Raw genomic sequence first — 18938 nt, 5'->3', positions numbered from 1 at the left:
TGGAAGCTCCACCACAGTAACCACCAAACAACTGAGTTATTTTTACACATCTGCCAGCATCTGGCAAATACACCACCGAAAGTCTCACCTTGAAAGGCATCTTTACTAGTCTGCTGCATTCAAGCCTCGAACCAGAGCCAGTTTTTATTAAGCCCTGCCTGCTGGGGATGTAAGATATGCGTGGGGGGTTACCAGCTTTATTTTTTTTTTATTCTGATCAATGCTAAACACGTATGGTGATGTTAAAGTTTAAAATCACTAAGTTGGCCCATGCACATCTCCATTGTTTTAAGAAAGATTTGGATACTTTGTTAAAATGTCATTTTTAATGTGGTGTTTTCTAAAAATAGGCTCATGTCTATGGGAGATAAACCCAGTGTGCTCAGAGCCTTAAGATCACATCACATTGTCATACTCAGATTGCTTTCTCTGCTCCTCAGGCAAACTTTCCTTTATTTTGTCATGTGTAAGGCCCTCGTGTCTATCTGCCATTGCTCTGAATTGTTCATGGTTCCCTGAGTGGTTCTCTGTCAGATGAAATCCTTTCTGTAGCAGGCTTCTCCTTTTTAATACATCTGATGCAACTGCTACAATTTAGGGCACCAAAAAAATAAAAAAGGCCCAAGTCAGCCTCAGTCTGACGTGCATCAGCAGTTAAACATGAAAGGATTAATCAGCTTTATCCACCCACGCTACCAAACTGCCCTTCAGCAAGGCACCCGCTACAGCAGAGGATTTTTGCGGCTGCGCCGTGACCTCTGTAGAAGTAAAAAGCTACACAGAAACTCCACAGCCTCATGGATTGGTTAACACCAGTTATGCGTTTCAGTGACTGGCGGGAGCCCTGCTACATGTGAACTCACAGCATGCAAGACTTGTCCAACATACTGATGTTACACAAGCGCTGAGAATTGATGCTGCTCATCACCTACACTTGTTCATACTGGTTAAAATCTCCAGATCAGTTACCAAAAAGATTAAATCGACAATATTAATCTGAGGCTTTTAAAGAGTGACTGACAAACAGGAGGCTAAATTTATTAAGTCTGCATTTAGAGTAGGGGTTTATTTTAAAAATCAAGTCAGCTAGGTTTACAAGAGACCCTGCACCAGTTTGTTTTTGGTTCTAGCATTGAAGATCCAGAGGACATCAACTGTATGTGTAACAGATGTAGCAAACACCTTCTAAAGCCTTTAATGCCTCTGACTGGAGTGTCCTTACTCAATTACAGTCACAGTGCAGCACACGGTCATCCCTATGCTTTATGTAAGTGAGGGGGAAACAAAATAAAACGGCATAATTTTGACTGTGATAAATGGTCAGATCCTGATGGTTTATGAGGTGACAATCCTATGAAGAAAGATCTCTTTAAACAGCTTCCTGTAACTGTCTACACAGGAGAGAAAATGTTACAGCAATCAAAAATGAAAAGACAACAGCTTCTTTCTGTTAACACCAACTTTATTTATAACAACAGATCTACTGAGCAGGCTGCTGCTGTTCCGGCATGCTCCTGATGATGTCAGAATCGCCTGAAGAGCAAAAGAGGAGCAGAGTCAGTGGATTTGAACTGCCACATATACAAAGACGCACTCTTATACCGCCTGAAGAAATGCTGCATGTCTTTAAATACCCCACACAAATAAAACAATAATGACATTGTGAGGATAAATGTTGCTACTGGAAGATCTGACTGTAAAGTGCTGGCAGTTCAACTAAAAGCTCTGACTAGCAGTCATCTAGCAAACCACTAGTCTTGAGTGGGACTAGTGACAGCATCTGCCTCTAACAGGCTCAAGAGAGAGGGAAGAAAAAAAAAAGGGGGGGGGGTGTCAATCTACTCCCCAGGGAAGTCCACCATATCAGTGTCAGATCTGTCATTTTTGACATATTTACTGTCATTTTAAAGCTCGTTTTGAATGTGACGCTGATTCATGGATTCTGGTCATTTGTTCCAGTCTCTTTTCAAACATAGACCTACAAACAATCATTCCTCCTGGCTACTCTCCATCTTATGTGTTAAATGCTATCACTCTAGTACTTGTTAACTAAGATAGTTACATCTGGAAAGTTTAATACCTCCTAGAGAACAAAAATATTCTTTTGGCTGAAATTCTTATAGATTTATGTTTGTGAACTCGCCGCCCACAAATCAATTTAACTTGCAGGCAGTGATGCACACCAGCTGGTGCCTCAAACATCCCACTGGGCTTTTTTAACATTTTCTCCCACAGTGTATATAACATCTAATTCCTGTGGAGGTGAAGAAGTGGTTCAGTGAAGATGGGGTTCAAAACTAAAATGAGTACTCACCAGGGTCGATGATAGCCAGTGTGCACACCCTGTAGTATTTGCCGCAGGCTGTGCCCAACTCGATGTTGTTTCCACTGTAATGGTGGACACCAGTCTTGGCCAGCATAGCATAGTATTCAATCTCAGATTTCCTGGACAGGTAATAAAGGTAAATGTGAGCCAAATGCACATGTGGTCAAATACTGCAAAAAAGGGTAAAGCTGACACAAGACAATTTAAAATATAAAGAAACAAGTCCAGATAAGTACAGCCATAGATCCTTCTAACACTTGATTATACTGACTGTAGAGAAGTTTCTGCACATTGTTTTTTGAATTAACCAATTTATAATCAACATTTAGATGAAATCTGTTAAAATTGTAACGAATATCTCAGCATCTTCTACAAATCAATATTGGAGACAATTAATGTACAATAAATAGAGATCCCAAACTTTTCTGAATTATGAGGGGCATCTGCTAGCTGTATCACAAGAGTATGATTACATCAAACATGTAACTGTCCTTACCTACTCAAAATTATGTATACTTTTGTGCCTCTGCACTAAAAGACAGCGCAACAAGTACAACCTTCCAACCTGCACAGAAATTACAAGGATGGGACCAACTATCTGATAGACCCCCTGCCCCAGGCCTGCAGAATCTTTTCAAATTCCTAACTCCCTATTTACCGGTGAGTCGAACAAAATGACATCACAGAAGTAAATTCTGGGGACCTTGGCATCCAAGCGACACATGTTAAACCAAACACACACACACACACACACACACACAAATGGAGAACGTATCACCACCTTCGCAGGGAGATTATAGATATGAAAATCTAAAGAACTGGGATGTATAATTTCTAAATAACATCTGCATGTGTGACGATGTTTGTGTAAAATTTTGTTCAGAGTGGCCCTGGAGACAGGGTACATACAGACATATATACATACAATATGATAAATGCAGTAAGATTTAGAGAGAGAGTTGATAATTGGTCATTTACTTTGCAGGTACACAGATTCTTACTATGAAAAATTAGTTGAACTATTTATGTTTTTGCTCATTATTACATCATCTTTGAACATTTAGCCTGAATAATACTGATGTGAAACAACAAACAATGGAAACATCCACTGGTGAATGTCGTCTTATTCACTAGCACATATGTAGCATCTCAATAAGGCAATACCAATTTATGTTTGCATCAGTGCCCTCCTATTAATTAACCTCACTTCACTTAAATTTGATTTTTAAAAAATAATTCCCTTTATTGTTAAACTTGTCATAGTTCCTCATAGCACACTGAATCCCTTTCAATTCCTTAGCTAAAATAGTGTGTAGAAAGATATGTTTAGGAAAGTCTTAATATACCTGAGAGCTGGGCAGTTGTTGGCCAGGATAACCAACTTGGCTTTTCCCTGACGGATCATCTTCTGGGACTGTTTGTAGCCCAGGACGTATTTTCCGCTCTTCATCACCAGCTGGAGACGGGAGTTGATGGACTCCATAGACTTTTTCTGAACACAGACACACACATAAATCAAAATCTGGAGTCGATGACAGCACAGGAGCTACACACCTCTCACACTCCACTACATATCGAATCTAATAAATATGACAACTATAATAGGACACATAAAAAACGCACACATTTAAACATGTTTTAACTTTATATTAAAGGGGGAAGCGTCCATGTTGTTGTCGTCATTTTCTGTTAGATTTTATGAATTAGCATTAGCTCTACTGCCGGTACAGTTAAACATGAACTAAACGGGCGGACACTAATAAACACTGTCGTAACAATCAAGTATTTTATAAGATTTAAAGCAGCAATAAATCAACACTAAGTGACACGACACTGAGTAGAAATATCAAGTTTTAAGCGGAGTACTACGGCGCTAGCTAGCAGGCCCCGGCAGTTACACATCTCCACGTGAAGCCTAGCCGTGCAGTAGCGCGTGCATTCCGGCCTCGCTCACCGTCTTCTTTGCGGCCACCATGTTTGCGGTTTAGTCCGGACCGGCCAACCTGCGGGCAGAAGGAGGATAGCAGAGGACTGTCGTTAAAGAGTGGGTCACAGCAAAATGTGAAAATGTGGCGAAAATCATGTTTATTTTATAAATAAAACTCGGAGCTCGTCTTACTGTGAGTTAACTCCAATATGGCCTCGGAGAGAAAGGAAGTCCCATGGTGCACTGCGCTCGTATCACTTCGGCGAGCATGCGCAGAACAGGACTGGGCAGGCGGCTAAGGGTAGTTTTCTGATACTTCTGCGGTGAGATATTTTGTGCACAAACGCGTCTATTTGAAACATTTTACTTAGCCTTTTCTTTTACTAAAAAATTAATTAATTAAACAATATTTTATGGCCAAACTTAAGCAAACCTGTGGTGTTTTACATTAAAAAATATGTATTATGGTAGTCTTTAGTATGCACTAATATTAAAAACAATGCATAAATGGATTCATACAGTTAAATGTCATTTGTATAATATAATAAAGAATAACTCAGAAGATTAACTATTTTTTAATCATAACTTAATCAGTGTTAAAAAATTGTGTGTTGTTTAAAGATTATACTTTCCCACTTGTGCTTTTATTTTGAAATCCAGTGCAGCGAATGGCAGCGATCTGAGTCCTCTTCACCCAATGTCCTACTTTTTAGTATCAAATCAATTATCGATTATTAGTTTGATTTGTTATGAATATTTTCTATACTTCCAACAATCAAATGGTGAAGGGAATCTTTTTAACTCCGTAATTTGCCTCCAGTTCATTGGGTTCAGTGTCATCTTCATGTTTAAAAACTAAAGGCTGACATTGCTCCCCCAACTCTGGAATAGTTTGCCACTCCTCATAAGAACGTCAGCAATTTAAAAAATGAAATCAGCTCTTAAGACCAACATATTTTCAGCTGCTTTTGGTCAAGTCTGAGGTCCCGCATGGATTGGTCACACAAATGTTTTCTATTATTTTATTTGACTGTCTATATATATATATGTGTGTGTGTGTGTGTGTGTGTGTGTGTATATACATATATGTGTGTGTGTGTGTGTGTGTTTTTATTGTTATTTTTTTAATTAGCCATTTTATTATGTTGTCTGTTTATGTAAATGTAATTATGCAATTAGGCTCTTGAGACCTGAATTACAGATTTGTGCGCCTGTTAAGCATTTTGGGTCAACGCCTGTCTGCTATATAATTAAAATGATCTCGACTTAAATTCTAATATTACAGTTAAGCAAGCTAATTAATATAAAAAATGACAAACTCAACTCTTAATTGCCCCTTGGGGATAAAGAAAGTCTTTCTGATTCTGAAACTTAAGGCTAAATTAAATATTTTGTAAGCTATTCTCTACCAGCATTAGGGCTATTAACTATTGTTATTATTTACTATTGCTGTTTGCTCAGTGGCACGTCGGCAGTAGAGCTATTTGTTAGTGTGGCGAGAGCGTCGCGCTTCACTTTCCCCGCCCCAAGAGGTGGCCTTTGCGCTCTGACTGAATAATGTATTTTCGTCCCTGAGCCAGCCTTAGGGAAACAGCCTAAGTTACAGTACACAACAAAAGCCAACATTTCACCTGCGTGCCCAACTGGAGACCTGCAACCACAACACAACAACCTGAAGCCGTTTACTGCAGGAAATGTGCGTAATTACGCACGGGACTGAAGGAATTTAGCGACCAGACGGTGCGTTTAGGCTGTCCTCCGAGGGTTTCTCATTTTACAGAGGCGATATATATGCACGACGTCATCAGTGCAGGCACAGTCAGTCCTCACCTCTCAACTTTGAGCTCACAGTCCTCTGTGTGCACAGGGCAGGATGGGATGCTCCACCAGTACCCAAACTTCAGCGGTAGATACGACTCGACCAAGCGCTAAGCCCGAGGAGAGCAACGGAGTCAGCACTACAGGTGAGACAAAGAAAAAAACCAAAAGAACAAAAACCATTAATACTTGTAAAGTATATGATATGATATTAAATAGTAAAGTATATGATATTAAATAAAGGTAGTGAGATTTCTGAAAACATAAACATCTGTCCAGTGGGGAGATATGTGCCATTCACTGCAAGTATATTGCAAGTGGACAAATTTGATATTGTTTTATTTTGTCACAGTAAATATGTGAGAGTTTGACTGGAAACAAAGCTCTCATCCAAAAAAACGACATCCTATAGTTAAAAAATAACTTTGCACAGTGTAATCATCATCTGTTTCTAAACTTACTTTCTATTGAATTCACATTTGTTATTCAAAAAGGGTTTGATTAACAAATTTATATGGTTATTTTCATTCAGTCAACACAATAAATAACTTTCTAACATGCTGGTAGGAATGTTGCATCATCCCTTTAATTATACTGAAGTGAGCACTGTTCTGATAAGGACTTGGTCTAAATGCAAATGTACATGATGTCTTTATTTTTAATGAGGCAGAGCTCCACTGTGACAGGATGGGAAAGTTTATTGTCATTATTTAACGGTGGTTCCTGGCTCTGTCCTCTCTTAGATAGAGACGGGGGCACGAAAGCAGATTTAGTGACAGTCTACGGTTTCATTAGGAAATGGAGAAGCCACTCTGGACGCTCCTTTGTTGTAGTAGGTCAGCGATGGCCCCGGCTGTGGTGCGTTTCAAGATAAAAAAATATGTTCAATTTCTTTTTAAGTATCATTTTTTACAAAACTTTTGATGCATTTGAATGCTGGAAATGTGAGCGTGCAGTTCTGCAGGCTTAAGCATTGTTTGACACTAGTGAAAGAAAAACTGGTAAAAGATTCACTAAGTGAGACCACCTCTGAGCAAGTGTCTATTTGCACTCATTACAGGCTGCTTACTGCCCTGAAAGCATGGAGACACATGCACAGAAGTCAGTATGCTGACTTTCATGGACTTAGCTGATAAACCACTGACCCTGTTAAAGTGACAAGGAGAAATTTGCTTAATAAGTATGTGAGTAAATTTCCCAGCAGCATGGAATTAACCAGGGATGTGCTCTGGAAATAGTGTCTTAGAGGTCACATGGAAATCCATCAGGATGTTTTCTTAAGTTTGCATGTGCCTGACTTGCTTCACTGAAAGTCACTTGTCACTCCCAACAGAGGAGGAGGAGGAAAAGTTTATTTATTTAAAGACAAGTTATTTCAGTGCAGACAGACGTGGCAAAAAAAGAACAGAGGATCTAGTCTAGAATTAGGTTTGATCAGTTTATCCATCTATATCCAGGATATGGTTATATTGTTACTTGTTACAGTTATTTGATATTATATTTTGCACGATCCTACTGTATATTACTGTATACTTGTATTCTATTGTACATATTGTATATCTTATTCCTCTGCTCCTCTGTCTCTCTTGCTGCATTGAGCATGTGTATGACAAAAGAATTTCCCTCAGGATAAATAAAGTTCTTCTTATCTTATCTTATCTTACCTTATCTTATCTTATCTTATCTTATCTTATCTTATCTTATCTTTTACATACAGTCTATGTGGGCTTTATTGGTTCTCTTAAGTAAGCAGCCTTCATTCAACTTTTCCAATTATGACCCAAAAGACGGCATGTAGAATAATGTTTTCTGAAATTTAATGTTGTCGTCACTGCTCCTTCATGACGCCTGTTTCAAGAAGTAATTTGCTTCTTCGCCGCGCTTCGAGGAGCTTTGAGAATATTAAAAGTTGAGAGTTAAGACTTTTGTGATCCATGCAAATACCTGCAATGCAAATTCTTCCGAAAAAAGTCAACAGGGAAGTGATGCGCCCTGTCACGCAGCAACCTGTTTATAGAGCTTGAACTGTGCTGTTTAAGTCTTTAAGTGTTTATTAACCTCAGTCCACAGAAACATTAACTTCCTGTCAGGCTCCTTTTATGTGTGAGCGTCGCTTCTTTGTGCTGTGTTTTTGTTTTTTTGCTTTTTTTAACTTTAGGCCTGTATTTTAGAAGCAGCGCATGGATTCTCAGATCTTCTTGCTTCCATGTTTTGCATTTAAACCTCTTTGGCTACAAGTCATGCATTCAAATATTCACAGTCAAAAATAAATCGAATTAGTTATCCACTGTTGCATGATGCTCATAAAATATTTGTGGCCTATTATGGGCTGGTCACAGATGAACTCTTCCCTCTGGTTTTGGATAAGTGACCTGTGATGCCATCATGGAGGGAAAACAAGCAAAAAATAAACTAAGGCAAAGGAAACACAATATTGATCCAACCAGAGTATCACTCAGGAATGCTTGTTCTTAGCAGATATGCTTCGGTTTTTAGATCTCTATATTACAACGTGTCCTCAAATGACTTCTTTTGAATTGGTAAATTAAACTTAACTCAAAGTCCACTGATTTCAACGATCTGTGAGGTGAAACAGAAAGCTTTATAGAAAAATACTATGACTGTTTCACAGCGTGGTGGCTCAGAAGTTAGCACCATCGCTTTACAGCAAGGGGGTCATGTGTTCAAACCAAGGTATGGTCCTTCTGTGTGGAGCTTGCATGTTTTCTCAAAGAGCTCCAGTCTCTCCCACCACTGAAAATATGCTGAGTCTTAATTACAAGAGTTTCACTTTGTGGTAAAACAAAGGTTTAAAATTAATTTCAGCTAAACATTGTATCATATTTTCACTAATATTGATAATATAAATAGCATATAATATGTCTGGCTTTAAGTGAAAGCCATTATTACTGTGTTTAAACTATATAGCTACTGTAATCTATATTGCAGCTGTAATCTATAAAACTAGCTGTTCATATTATCCAAATAAACGGCCTGAATGAATGTTTGCTCATGCTTTTTTCTGCTAACAGGAGCGGCTAATGAAAATGGGAACGTAGCTGAGGACAGTGAAACTATTCCGGACCAGACACCTGCTGAGGGAAGCGATGCCAAGCCTGCAGATGAGCCTGCCGTGACAGCCGCGTCTGCAGACACCACAGCTGCAACTCCACCAGCAGCAGAAGAGTCTCAGGACGCAGCCGGCAGCTCGCCTGATGACACTTCAGCAGCAGCAGGAGACAGCACCGCTGAGACAGCAGCAAGCTCCTCAGAGGCTGAAGCTCCAGCCCCAGAGCCAGGTAGGCGGGAGTCACAAACAGGAATGAGGTTAAATCTACTCACAAAAGGCCTTTTACTACATATATTCTTAGATTCTGTAATGTTTTAATGTTTTAGTTTGAATTCTTCTGCACATGAAGAATGCAACTGTATTTTCAGTCTGAGCTTATAAACATGCACATTATAAATGCTCGTTGTAATTCATGCAAAGGTGAAAATTTATGGGAATCGCTGCTCACACCCTTGTGAAATGTATCAGGCAGACAAGGACAAGAACCTGTGTGTGTGTGCATAAGTTGGGTTGCTTAAAATGACACTTCAGAACATTTGGAGTGGAAGATTTTCTCTCTTGACACCTCTTGAACCGGTTACCACAGTAGTCACATAATTAATGTGTCCAAACGAGGGATGGACAAAATGTACTACAGTAACCAGAGCGGTCCTATTCCACCTCAACGTGGGATGCCGCAGTACACAGGTATGTAATGTCCCTTCCGTTTTTAGTCCCTCCGCAACTGAAGTAACTACGCAGTATCCAACAACACACCGGCATGACTTTGGCCTCTAATGAACACACCGGGGTGGCCACAAGAATGCGTTTCCAGGTTACACCTATGATCAGTACCTATTAAAGGATCTGTCTGCATATTGCACAAGCTTAACTGATCAGGTTACATTTTCTTATGAATTCTTTTAATTACACGCTTTTGTGTAGACGTGGATTAGACTACTTGTTGAAGTTTCACTGACTGAAACACACACAAAGTGTTATGTTGTTGAGGGTTTAGCTTGTAAAATGTAACTTTTTTTGTATCCTGGGAGTTGTCACTAAAGGGATTTGACATTTTGATAGAGAATTAAAAAATAGCTGATAGCTTTTGTTTGGCCAAAAGCTTTGAGGATATTTGTGTGGTTTAAACTTGGAAATAAAGCATTTGTTGTGTTTGCTTTGCCTCCCAGCCCTCTGCTGTGAGCAGGATTCTCTAAATTAGAAATTTCTGCTGTAACTTCCAAGACAGCGCCTCAGCAGGCTCTTCAGACCTGCATTGTGATAATAGCTCTGCATGCCTGTCCCCCAGCGATCATCTATACACGGAAGCGCTCTGTAGGGAGCTGCATGACAAGAGCAGCATTGCACTCACTGCTATCACCAAGTTACTTCGTGATGCAAATGACGAGCAGGCAGCAAATGATGATGAGGTCAACTTCATTTTCCTCTTTGTCTGATGCAAAGTGTTCATTGCTGTAAAGCGGGCCGGGCAGGGTGGCAGGTTAAACATCAAACACCAAAGTTTTTAGAGGCTTTGGCTTCTATAAGACTCGATGCTGCTGTGGTAGGGGAAATTGAGTGAATGCTGCTTATTTATAAAAATGTATTCTTGTGTCTTCAGTCTAAGATCTGTGATGATTCTTGGAGTATTTTTTAGCCAGAATTTAAACATTAAAGGACCAGCAGAAACAAAATAGAAGCATGAATGTCCACGTCTCAGAGCGATGCTGAAAAACTGGTTCATGCATGTGCTACTTTCAGGCTTGACTGTTAGATTTCCTTTTCCTTATCAGGATTTTCCTAAAATTTCCCTGAAAAGCCTCCAGTTGATCCAAAACACTGCAGTGAGAGCGCTAACAGAGACTAGAAAGAGAGAGCATGTTTTTCCCGTATTGGCTTTTTTTCACTGGCTCCCTTTTTAATCCAGACTTGAATTTTAAATCTGTCTCCTCACGTGCAAAATCATGAATATTCAGGCCCCATCACATGTTAAAGACCTCACTTTGCTCTCAGCCTGCTGGCTTACTTGTGTTTAATAGAGTTTCCTAGAGCTGTCAGGGTTTAGGAAACAGATAGTCGCTCTACTTTTAAATTTAATTTTAAAATTTCCCTTGTAATGAAGTTTATTCTTAGACTTACATTCATAGTCCTAGACTATAGCGATTTTCAATTTGTCTAAACACTCTGACGGTAACTGGAAAGAGAGACCATATTAGCTTCTCCAGAACTGAATCCTTCTCATCCAAAGCACTGAGTGATTAGTCCCCATCATGTCTATAGACCTCATACAGCCATATTATCCCAACAGAGCACTTTGCTCTCAGACTGTAGGCTTCCTACAGTTTCCAAAAGTGGAATAAAAATTCTACAAAAAATATTCATGAAGTAATGTTACCATAAGATCTTCATAGACAAGCACAAGATGACTCACAGATTAACAGTTCACTGATTTAATAATTTTAGTTAGAAAATCATGATCTTCACCCCCTGTGGCATCCAACTTCACTCACTTTGAGTTCAAATACGGCCACAGCCCTGTGTAGAGATGCTGGATGGAGCGCGTGTGTGTGTGTTGCCAACACTTTGTTGTCACTGTGGTATCATTAAGATGCAATCTGAGTCCACACAGAAACTAGACCGTTCCAACACATATAGGGCTTCCACCAGCGACGAGCGACGTCGGGCCGGCTGAGCCTCCACGCCTCCATTTCACAGCCAGTGGAGAGAGAGGATCGAGTGTCACATAAGCAGAGCTGACAGAGCGGCTCGTCCACTTCTGACGCAGCTACAGGTTATTTTTAAGGAACGACTTGCTGGAAATCTGCTATTCCAAGTTCTGCAAGGAGAAACTATAAGATAATAAAAGTTTTAACACCTTCAGATTAAAAGGTGTTTGCATGGAGATTAATTTCCATTTCTGTTTGGGAGGGAGGTTTTAGTTCAAGTTCACGCAAAATCTGCATTTCAGACTACAACAATACTTCGGGAGTGTGCTGTAACACAGTCGGATGTTTTGTTTGTCTGCATGCAAACATGCTAACACTTCAACTCGGTTCTGGTTATTGTGTTCATTATGCTGCGAGCTGGAAATCTGACAGGATTAGAGTGCTAAAGCATTTTTAAGGGGGCGATTTATGTTTACAGTTTTTCCAGCTCTATGTTTATATTTTTTAACTCTAAACTACAGTAGCTTAGCACGTCTTAGTCTGTAGCAAGGTCATTTACTGCATGTCTTCCTCCCAGTTTTCCTTTCTTCTTTCCACTGTCCAGTCAAAATATGGGCTTGAAATAAATATATTTAAAAAATGTAATCATAAGGCAACCGAGAATGCTGGCAGTAAGTATCCTAACAGTCCATCGGGCTGTTTCACATTTCAGACTTGGTGAAAGAGACAAATACCTCAAACCTGGAAAAATACACTCATCCTTGTTCTTCTGCTTGAGCCCACCACACCTGTCACAGGCCGAGAGTTGGGACAGACACCGGACAGGTCGCCAGTCTGTCATAGGGCTAATAAACCTCACATAACATAACCTGATACCTTAAACACACTGATCCAAAATGTGTGTGTGTGGTGCAGTAACACTGGGGACAAGTGGGGGGAAAGTGTTTTCAGGAGAGTTTATACCAGCTGTGTGGATAGAGGAGGACAGTGTGTGGTCAGCACCTAAGGGCCAAAAAAGGAAGAACACAGCTTAAATATGACGGCGTGTTCACGTCTTAATTTGCTGTCTTTCTAAACAGAAAAGGGAGAGGCCGGGGCGACTGACTCAGAGCCCAAAACAGACGAGACACCTGGTGAGCATCCCGGTAGCTTCCTCTTTATGTCACATGATCCACAAATTGGTATTTGAACCCTTCCAATATGCGTCCTCCTCTCTGCGTTTCTCTTCCAGCTCCCAGTGAGTGACGTGCGACATGACCGACTGCACAGAGGAGTTTATCTGCATGCATGAGTGAAAGTATGTCCGTGTGTGTGTGTGTGTGTGAGAAAGACATCGTCTTGTTGCCAAGATCCAGACCCCGTGGAAACCACTTTGAGTCTGGGTGCTCAGTCACCACTGTGCCTTCTTCCTCCTCCTGGATGTCTGCAGTCTCTCCTCTTAGACTGTGAATAGAGTTCAACAGCACTTAGGTTTGTTTATCTGTAACAGGTAGTAAACAGCTGAGAGAAGCTTAGATTACTATTTATTATCTGTAATGAAATCACCATAAACTGTATGTCCTTAACTTATTCTTGAAACCTAAGAGTTTGTTTCTGAACTGTTCTATAAGTCTGTGAAAAATAAAGCCAAAGTATATTAGATATTAGAAGACATTATATTTGTTTTGGGGGGATGAGGGGTAGCTAGCTTTGATTTTATTATCATGTTTAAAGTAGGAGAAAATCTCAGAGGGTTTTTTCCTGATGTGTCATGATTTTTAGTATTCCCAAAAATCTGTAATTAGTAATAGGCTGTTGAAAAATTAAAAAGATCACCTTAAAATAAAACCCAGTACACATATTCTCTGTGTTTTAATTTGATGCAGGATGAAAGCAAACATGTCACACTGTGACAGCATTTTTTATTTATTTAATGAGTGAAATTATCAAACCAGAAGCCAAGAGGAGGTTCAGATGATGTTGGGTCTTTTCCATCCGAGTGTCCAGTCCTACTGGATCCCTACTCTCTGTTTAATGAGCAGCCTCTGAGGTGTTAACAAATTAATGGGGTTTTTTTCCCCAACTTTAATTTTTATTAGTTTTAGTTAGTATTGAAAACGATACAGTAAAGAAAATCACAAACAAACAGTCTGGAGTTGACATTTCTTTTTCCACCTTCTATCACATGCAAATCTCTTTTTATGTCGTGCCACATGCCGTTTTTGGTGCCACTTAAAAATGCTTTCCACTTCCTCCATCGTCTATCATACTTACACCCCATCAGTCTAATACTGAATGTAATTTTTTCCATCTCTGAGATACCTTCTACAATCCTAATCCAATCTTGTTGGGTGGGAGGGTCTGGGTGTAACCAATTCTTTGTGAATGCTTCCTTTTTTGCGGCTAGAATTATTTTTACTAGATACATGTCCTCCTTTTGTACCAGTTCCTTTATGTTTCTAAGGTACATCACTTGACAGGTGTTTGGGAGTGCATAACCCAGAATATTATCCATGGTCATTTTAAGGTCTTCCCAATACTTTTTTATTTTTATGCACTTCCAAAATACATGTGAGTGATCAGCTTCTGTTTCTCCACACAGTCTCCAACATTTCTGTGGACTTGAGATCCGTTTACTTTTAATTTGGGGTGTAATGAAAAAACGCGTCAAATTTTTCCAGCAAAATTCCCTCCACAACGGCGAATTCGTTGTACTGTGTTGTATTTCACACATACTGACCCATTCCTTCTCTGTTATAGTTATGGTCAGTTCAGCTTCCCATTTCTTTTTAAGGTAAAAGGTTGTATCCTGTCTATCTTCTTCTAATGATCTGTAGAAGGTGGAAATTGCTTCGAATTGTTTTTGTTCATAGCAATTGTTTACTAGTAACAACTGAATGTTGCTCTGCTGTAAATTTAAATATTGAAACACTGAAAAAGACTGAAAAAGAAAAAGACAGTGAAATTCAACGTGGCTCTTCGGGTGTTCTCTGGAAATACAATCAGGCTTCCACAGTGAATCTATAATGACACTTGGTGGCGCTACAGCTTGTTAGTGATGCGGCCGGCTAGTCTGGAGTCGGAGAGAGGACCGAGAACAGCGACTGCCTCAATTTCCACCAGCCCACCCTGAGGAGAAAAGGAGAAGCAGATTGAGGCAAAATATGAAATGATAATATTGTCCAAAAATGAACACACACAGTCATTCAAAAACCCCCCTCAAAAGGTTTTTGTATGAAAAACCAAGTGATCCCCATGATTCTGTAGCTTGTAGATCCACCTTTAGCAGCAATAACTTGAATTTGGCCTCGCTCTTTCTTACAGCATTGCTTCAGTTCATTGAAGTTTGCAGGTATTTGTTTATGCACAGCTCTCTTAAAGTCAGACTGATAGGCAGCATTATTTGCTTCTATAAGATCATTACAAATGTTCCTGCTTGGCATTTTGATAACACACAGATGAATGATCCAGACCAGCAAACTGCTAAAACTTTTGCTTTTACAAAGGTGTTCTCACTTGCTGATCATCAGATAATCCAGTGCATTTGATTATCAGCACCTGTCTATTTACCCTCTGCATTCTCTGAATTCAGCTTCTCTGAAACTGTGAGGATGTGCTTTTTCCCCCCACAGCTGTTTCCCTGACGTTTAATGTAAATTTAACCCAAACTGAACAAACAGTGGAAAAACAGGACTGAAAATGAGGAAAATACGACTTCAGCTTATTCAATCAATTTGACCGAATCCAGAAGCAGCATTTACACTACATTTACTCATTTGTCCAAATATCAGCAGAGTCTCCGCTGTGTGACAGTGTAAGCAAATGAAGTCCCCAAAACATGATTAATGGTGTAATTTGTGGTCTAAAATAAAATACAAATCCCTCCTTTTTCAACCTTTCTGTTTCCGATCAGCATAAAAATGAAATTCATGACATCATCCATATGTGCACAGTAGCAGGGACTTTAAAGTGGGTGTATCATAATGTAATACAGTGCTAAAGCTTTGGTTAACATTCACTCTGGGGAGAGCAGCGACTTGGTAGGCAGCTCTGGCAGGAAACTTACTGCTGAAAACTGGGAGGGAAAACATTTTCGTTAGATTTGCATGCATTTGCAGAAGCACGGTGAAGTTATTCACTTCCATCAATGAATCCATCTATGAATCTCAATTTGAATGGTTCATTTCAGCTTCTAATAATATGAAAGGCTTTATTTATGAGTGGTTAGATCATTTACCCATGTATTACAGATAAGCAATAAAACAACAAGCACAGGTGCTTTTTAGCTGCTGGGTAGAAAGTTCCTTTGGCTGGTGTATAGCAGCAGCTGAGGATGGCTAACACACACACAAACACACACACACACACACACACACACACACACACACACACACACACACACACACACACACAACCTGGAAAGGCACATTTTTGCCTAACAAGGTAATAATGAGCTGCCAGTATTGCAGCTGGATTTAGTGGGGGGTCAGCCATTATTCATTTATACACCAGCTCTCACTTATAGAAGGAGTTATAGTTGTTTGAAGGTTTACTCTGTACACATGCTCTTAACCAGATGTCCTTTAAACCAGTGTTTATAAAGGCTGAGTTTAGAGGATCAAAGTTTTAGTGAAACATCTCCTTTCCTTCCTCTCACCAGGGTCAGGGAAAGTAACCTGCCTGTGGTTTAGGTGGCAGTGCGAGAGAGAAAGGTGGGAGTTAACGTCCACTGCAGCAATGCCTGCTGGGAGAGGTTGGGTTGCACTTGTGTGCCTGCACAGTGGTGTCTATTTACAGCTCTCTGGGTGCCGGAGCTTCCATTACACCTGATTGTTATGATCGGTGAGGAAGATGTGAGTGAGGAGGCTGCTGTCGAGCAGCAGAGGAAGAGCTGAGTGAGCACATCAGTCAGGTGACTCCTAAACCTGTCACACTGTCATTTTCTGGGAGATGTCAGTGAAATGTGGGGGACCCTGAATCACCTCAGGTGGCTGGCAGGTATGGAGGCCAGTGTGTGGCCTCAGGAAGAATTACACACTTTTAAAATTTCATTAAAATATACACTCACTGGCCACTTTATTAGGCACATCTTTTCAACTGCTTGTTAATGCAAATATCAAAATCAGCCCATCAGCAACTGAACGTAGGGATGTAGACACGATCAAGACAACCTGCTGAAGTTCACACTGAACTTTCACAAACTGCTTTTCCACCAAAGTATGCTGAAGAGGATCTCTGAACCTGGGCTACAGCGGCAGAAGACCACGCTCTGGGTGTCACTCAGTCAAAAACAGGAAACTGAAGCTAGGACTTGCACCAGCTCACGAACATCCTGACTTATATGATTAAGGCTTCTGCTGCTAGTGTTGGTGTAATGGTTTGGGGGGAATTTTCTTGGCTTGCTTTGGGCCTTTTTAGTGCAAAGTGGCCTCAGGATATTGTTTTTTTCTTCTATTAGATGACTGATAGGCTCCAGATATTTTTATTATATGTATTAAGGACAGTAACAGCTTATTAGTATTCCTGTAACACACGCCGGGCTCCATAAATAGGAATGTGTAAACATGTCCACAAATAAAAACAATTTGAAGTCAGTTTCAGTTTATTCCTCTGATCATTTTCACAATAAAAGTCCTCTGAAAGAATCATTCATCATCTGTGTTTTACTTCCTCATTTCACAAACTCTGGGAGACATTAACTGACTTCCTCAAAGATCCTTAAGCAGGCCACACACACAGAGGAGAGAATTCACTTCCTCACCTTTAAGAGCGGCCTCCTCAATCATAGCCTCATTTCCATAGTAACGCACCAGGACGCAGACCAACTCACCGATCTATCTAAAACACTCAGCACTCTGTAATCCAGCAGAAAGTCTCACACTGACCTGAAAACAGACCACAATGAGCTCTTATATAATTTAAATAGAATAACTGGCCACTAATTTAAGGAAAGCTCTGACCATCTTGGCTCAAAGCTGCCCCCTTGTGGCTACTTTCATGAAGAGTTCAGAGATTTGAGCGAAGTGCGTGCAGCTCAGTTTTTTAAAGCTTCATTATTGCTCCAAATTAATAAAGAGGCTTTTTTAACTACCACGTTACAGCATGAAATAAAGAAAAATCCTGCCATGTCTGTGAGACCTGTATGCAAGGCCAGCTGTCATAAGAAAGCAGACCACAAATGTTCATTCATAAATTCCTATAACATTCCTATATATCACCTATAACATCTCTATTTTTCTGGCTTCGATCCTCAACCCGTTGATAGGCAGCTCTGAACACCACATCCAGAACACCTTGGATTTTGTTGAGAGATGTCATTATGGAGGCAGATGAAACAATGGTTTCGTATGATGTTATATCTCTCTTCACTTGCATCCCAGTCACGGAAGCGTTGGAGGTAGTTCGTAAGAGATTACAGGATGATTCCAATCTCAGCAACAGGAGCACTCTCTGCATCGACCAAGTGTGTTTGCTTTTGTCTTAATTCCACCTATTTCACATACAAGGGTCAGTACTGCAGGCAGAGACATGGGTGTGCCATGGGTTCCCCAGTTTCACCCATTGTGGCCAACTTGTACATGGAAAAGGTGGAAAATAGGGCTTTGCTATCCTACCCTGGAAACACCACCAAGTCATTGGTTCAGGTATGTGGATGACACCCGGGTGAAAATCAAATCTCAGGATGTACATCAATTCACGCCATCACATTAACTCAGGAGTCACACAGAAAATGTATGCTTGACGACTCACCACCAGTCCCTGTAGAACTCCCGGTCTCCAAACTGCAGCAGCTTGCATCCATCCAGAAGTGCTTCAGCCATGATATAGATATATTACAATATATATTAGCAATAATATAGATATGTAAGTATATTACAGAAATGGGTCTATTATGGTATGTTATAATGTACATGGTATGAAGTATGTTATGAATATTCTATAACTATAAGTATGTACAGGCTGTAGTGAGTACAAGCTATGTACAGGCTATGAACAGGATATAAATATGAAATAAAAAACTATACAGAAATATGAGATATACAGTTATACAGAAATGTGAACTATGCAAGTTATAAACAGTTGTAGGATTAAAAATTATCGTATGTACAGAATGATTATTTACACAGAACTATACAATAGTGCAGTGGCTATATAAAGTGCTAGTGGTTGTGA

General features: G+C 40.0%; 2 protein-coding genes and 1 long non-coding RNA gene across 5 annotated transcripts; 1 reads left to right on the top strand and 2 right to left on the bottom strand.

The window, feature by feature from the left end:
• Positions 1 to 1444: 1444 nt before the first annotated feature.
• Positions 1445 to 4557, bottom strand: rpl30 (ribosomal protein L30). Its single transcript, XM_003444093.4, has 5 exons — positions 4446 to 4557; positions 4281 to 4329; positions 3673 to 3818; positions 2315 to 2445; positions 1445 to 1533 (listed from the first exon to the last, which is right to left on the bottom strand). The coding sequence occupies exons 2-5, from the start codon at positions 4299 to 4301 to the stop codon at positions 1481 to 1483; spliced, it is 351 nt and encodes a 116-aa protein (XP_003444141.1). The 5' UTR covers positions 4302 to 4329; positions 4446 to 4557; the 3' UTR covers positions 1445 to 1480.
• Positions 4558 to 5813: 1256 nt separating this feature from the next.
• On the top strand, positions 5814 to 13911 carry si:dkey-284p5.3 (skin secretory protein xP2). Of its 2 annotated transcripts, XM_005478476.4 has the most exons (5): positions 5814 to 5993; positions 6121 to 6217; positions 9104 to 9370; positions 12866 to 12919; positions 13018 to 13911. In XM_005478476.4, the coding sequence occupies exons 2-5, from the start codon at positions 6127 to 6129 to the stop codon at positions 13029 to 13031; spliced, it is 426 nt and encodes a 141-aa protein (XP_005478533.1). In that variant the 5' UTR covers positions 5814 to 5993; positions 6121 to 6126; the 3' UTR covers positions 13032 to 13911. The 2 variants fall into 2 exon arrangements, with proteins under 2 accessions (XP_005478533.1, XP_005478532.1); XM_005478475.4 differs by having other exon boundaries at positions 5815 to 6217.
• An 814-nt stretch (positions 13912 to 14725) lies between these two features.
• LOC109196681 (uncharacterized) lies at positions 14726 to 18558 on the bottom strand. 2 transcript variants are annotated; one of them, XR_002058097.2, is made up of 3 exons: positions 18516 to 18558; positions 15785 to 15840; positions 14726 to 14894 (listed from the first exon to the last, which is right to left on the bottom strand). It is a non-coding gene; the product is annotated as an uncharacterized LOC109196681 (long non-coding RNA). The 2 variants fall into 2 exon arrangements; XR_003215848.1 differs by lacking the exon at positions 18516 to 18558 and adding an exon at positions 17527 to 18489.
• Between the last annotated feature and the right edge of the window lie 380 nt (positions 18559 to 18938).

The sequence above is a fragment of the Oreochromis niloticus genome, linkage group LG22 (assembly GCF_001858045.2).
Source record: "Oreochromis niloticus isolate F11D_XX linkage group LG22, O_niloticus_UMD_NMBU, whole genome shotgun sequence".
NCBI classification, from domain to species: domain Eukaryota; kingdom Metazoa; phylum Chordata; class Actinopteri; order Cichliformes; family Cichlidae; genus Oreochromis; species Oreochromis niloticus.
The sequence above is the reverse complement of the archived record's forward strand: the minus strand, read 5'-3'. Positions and strand labels throughout refer to the sequence as shown.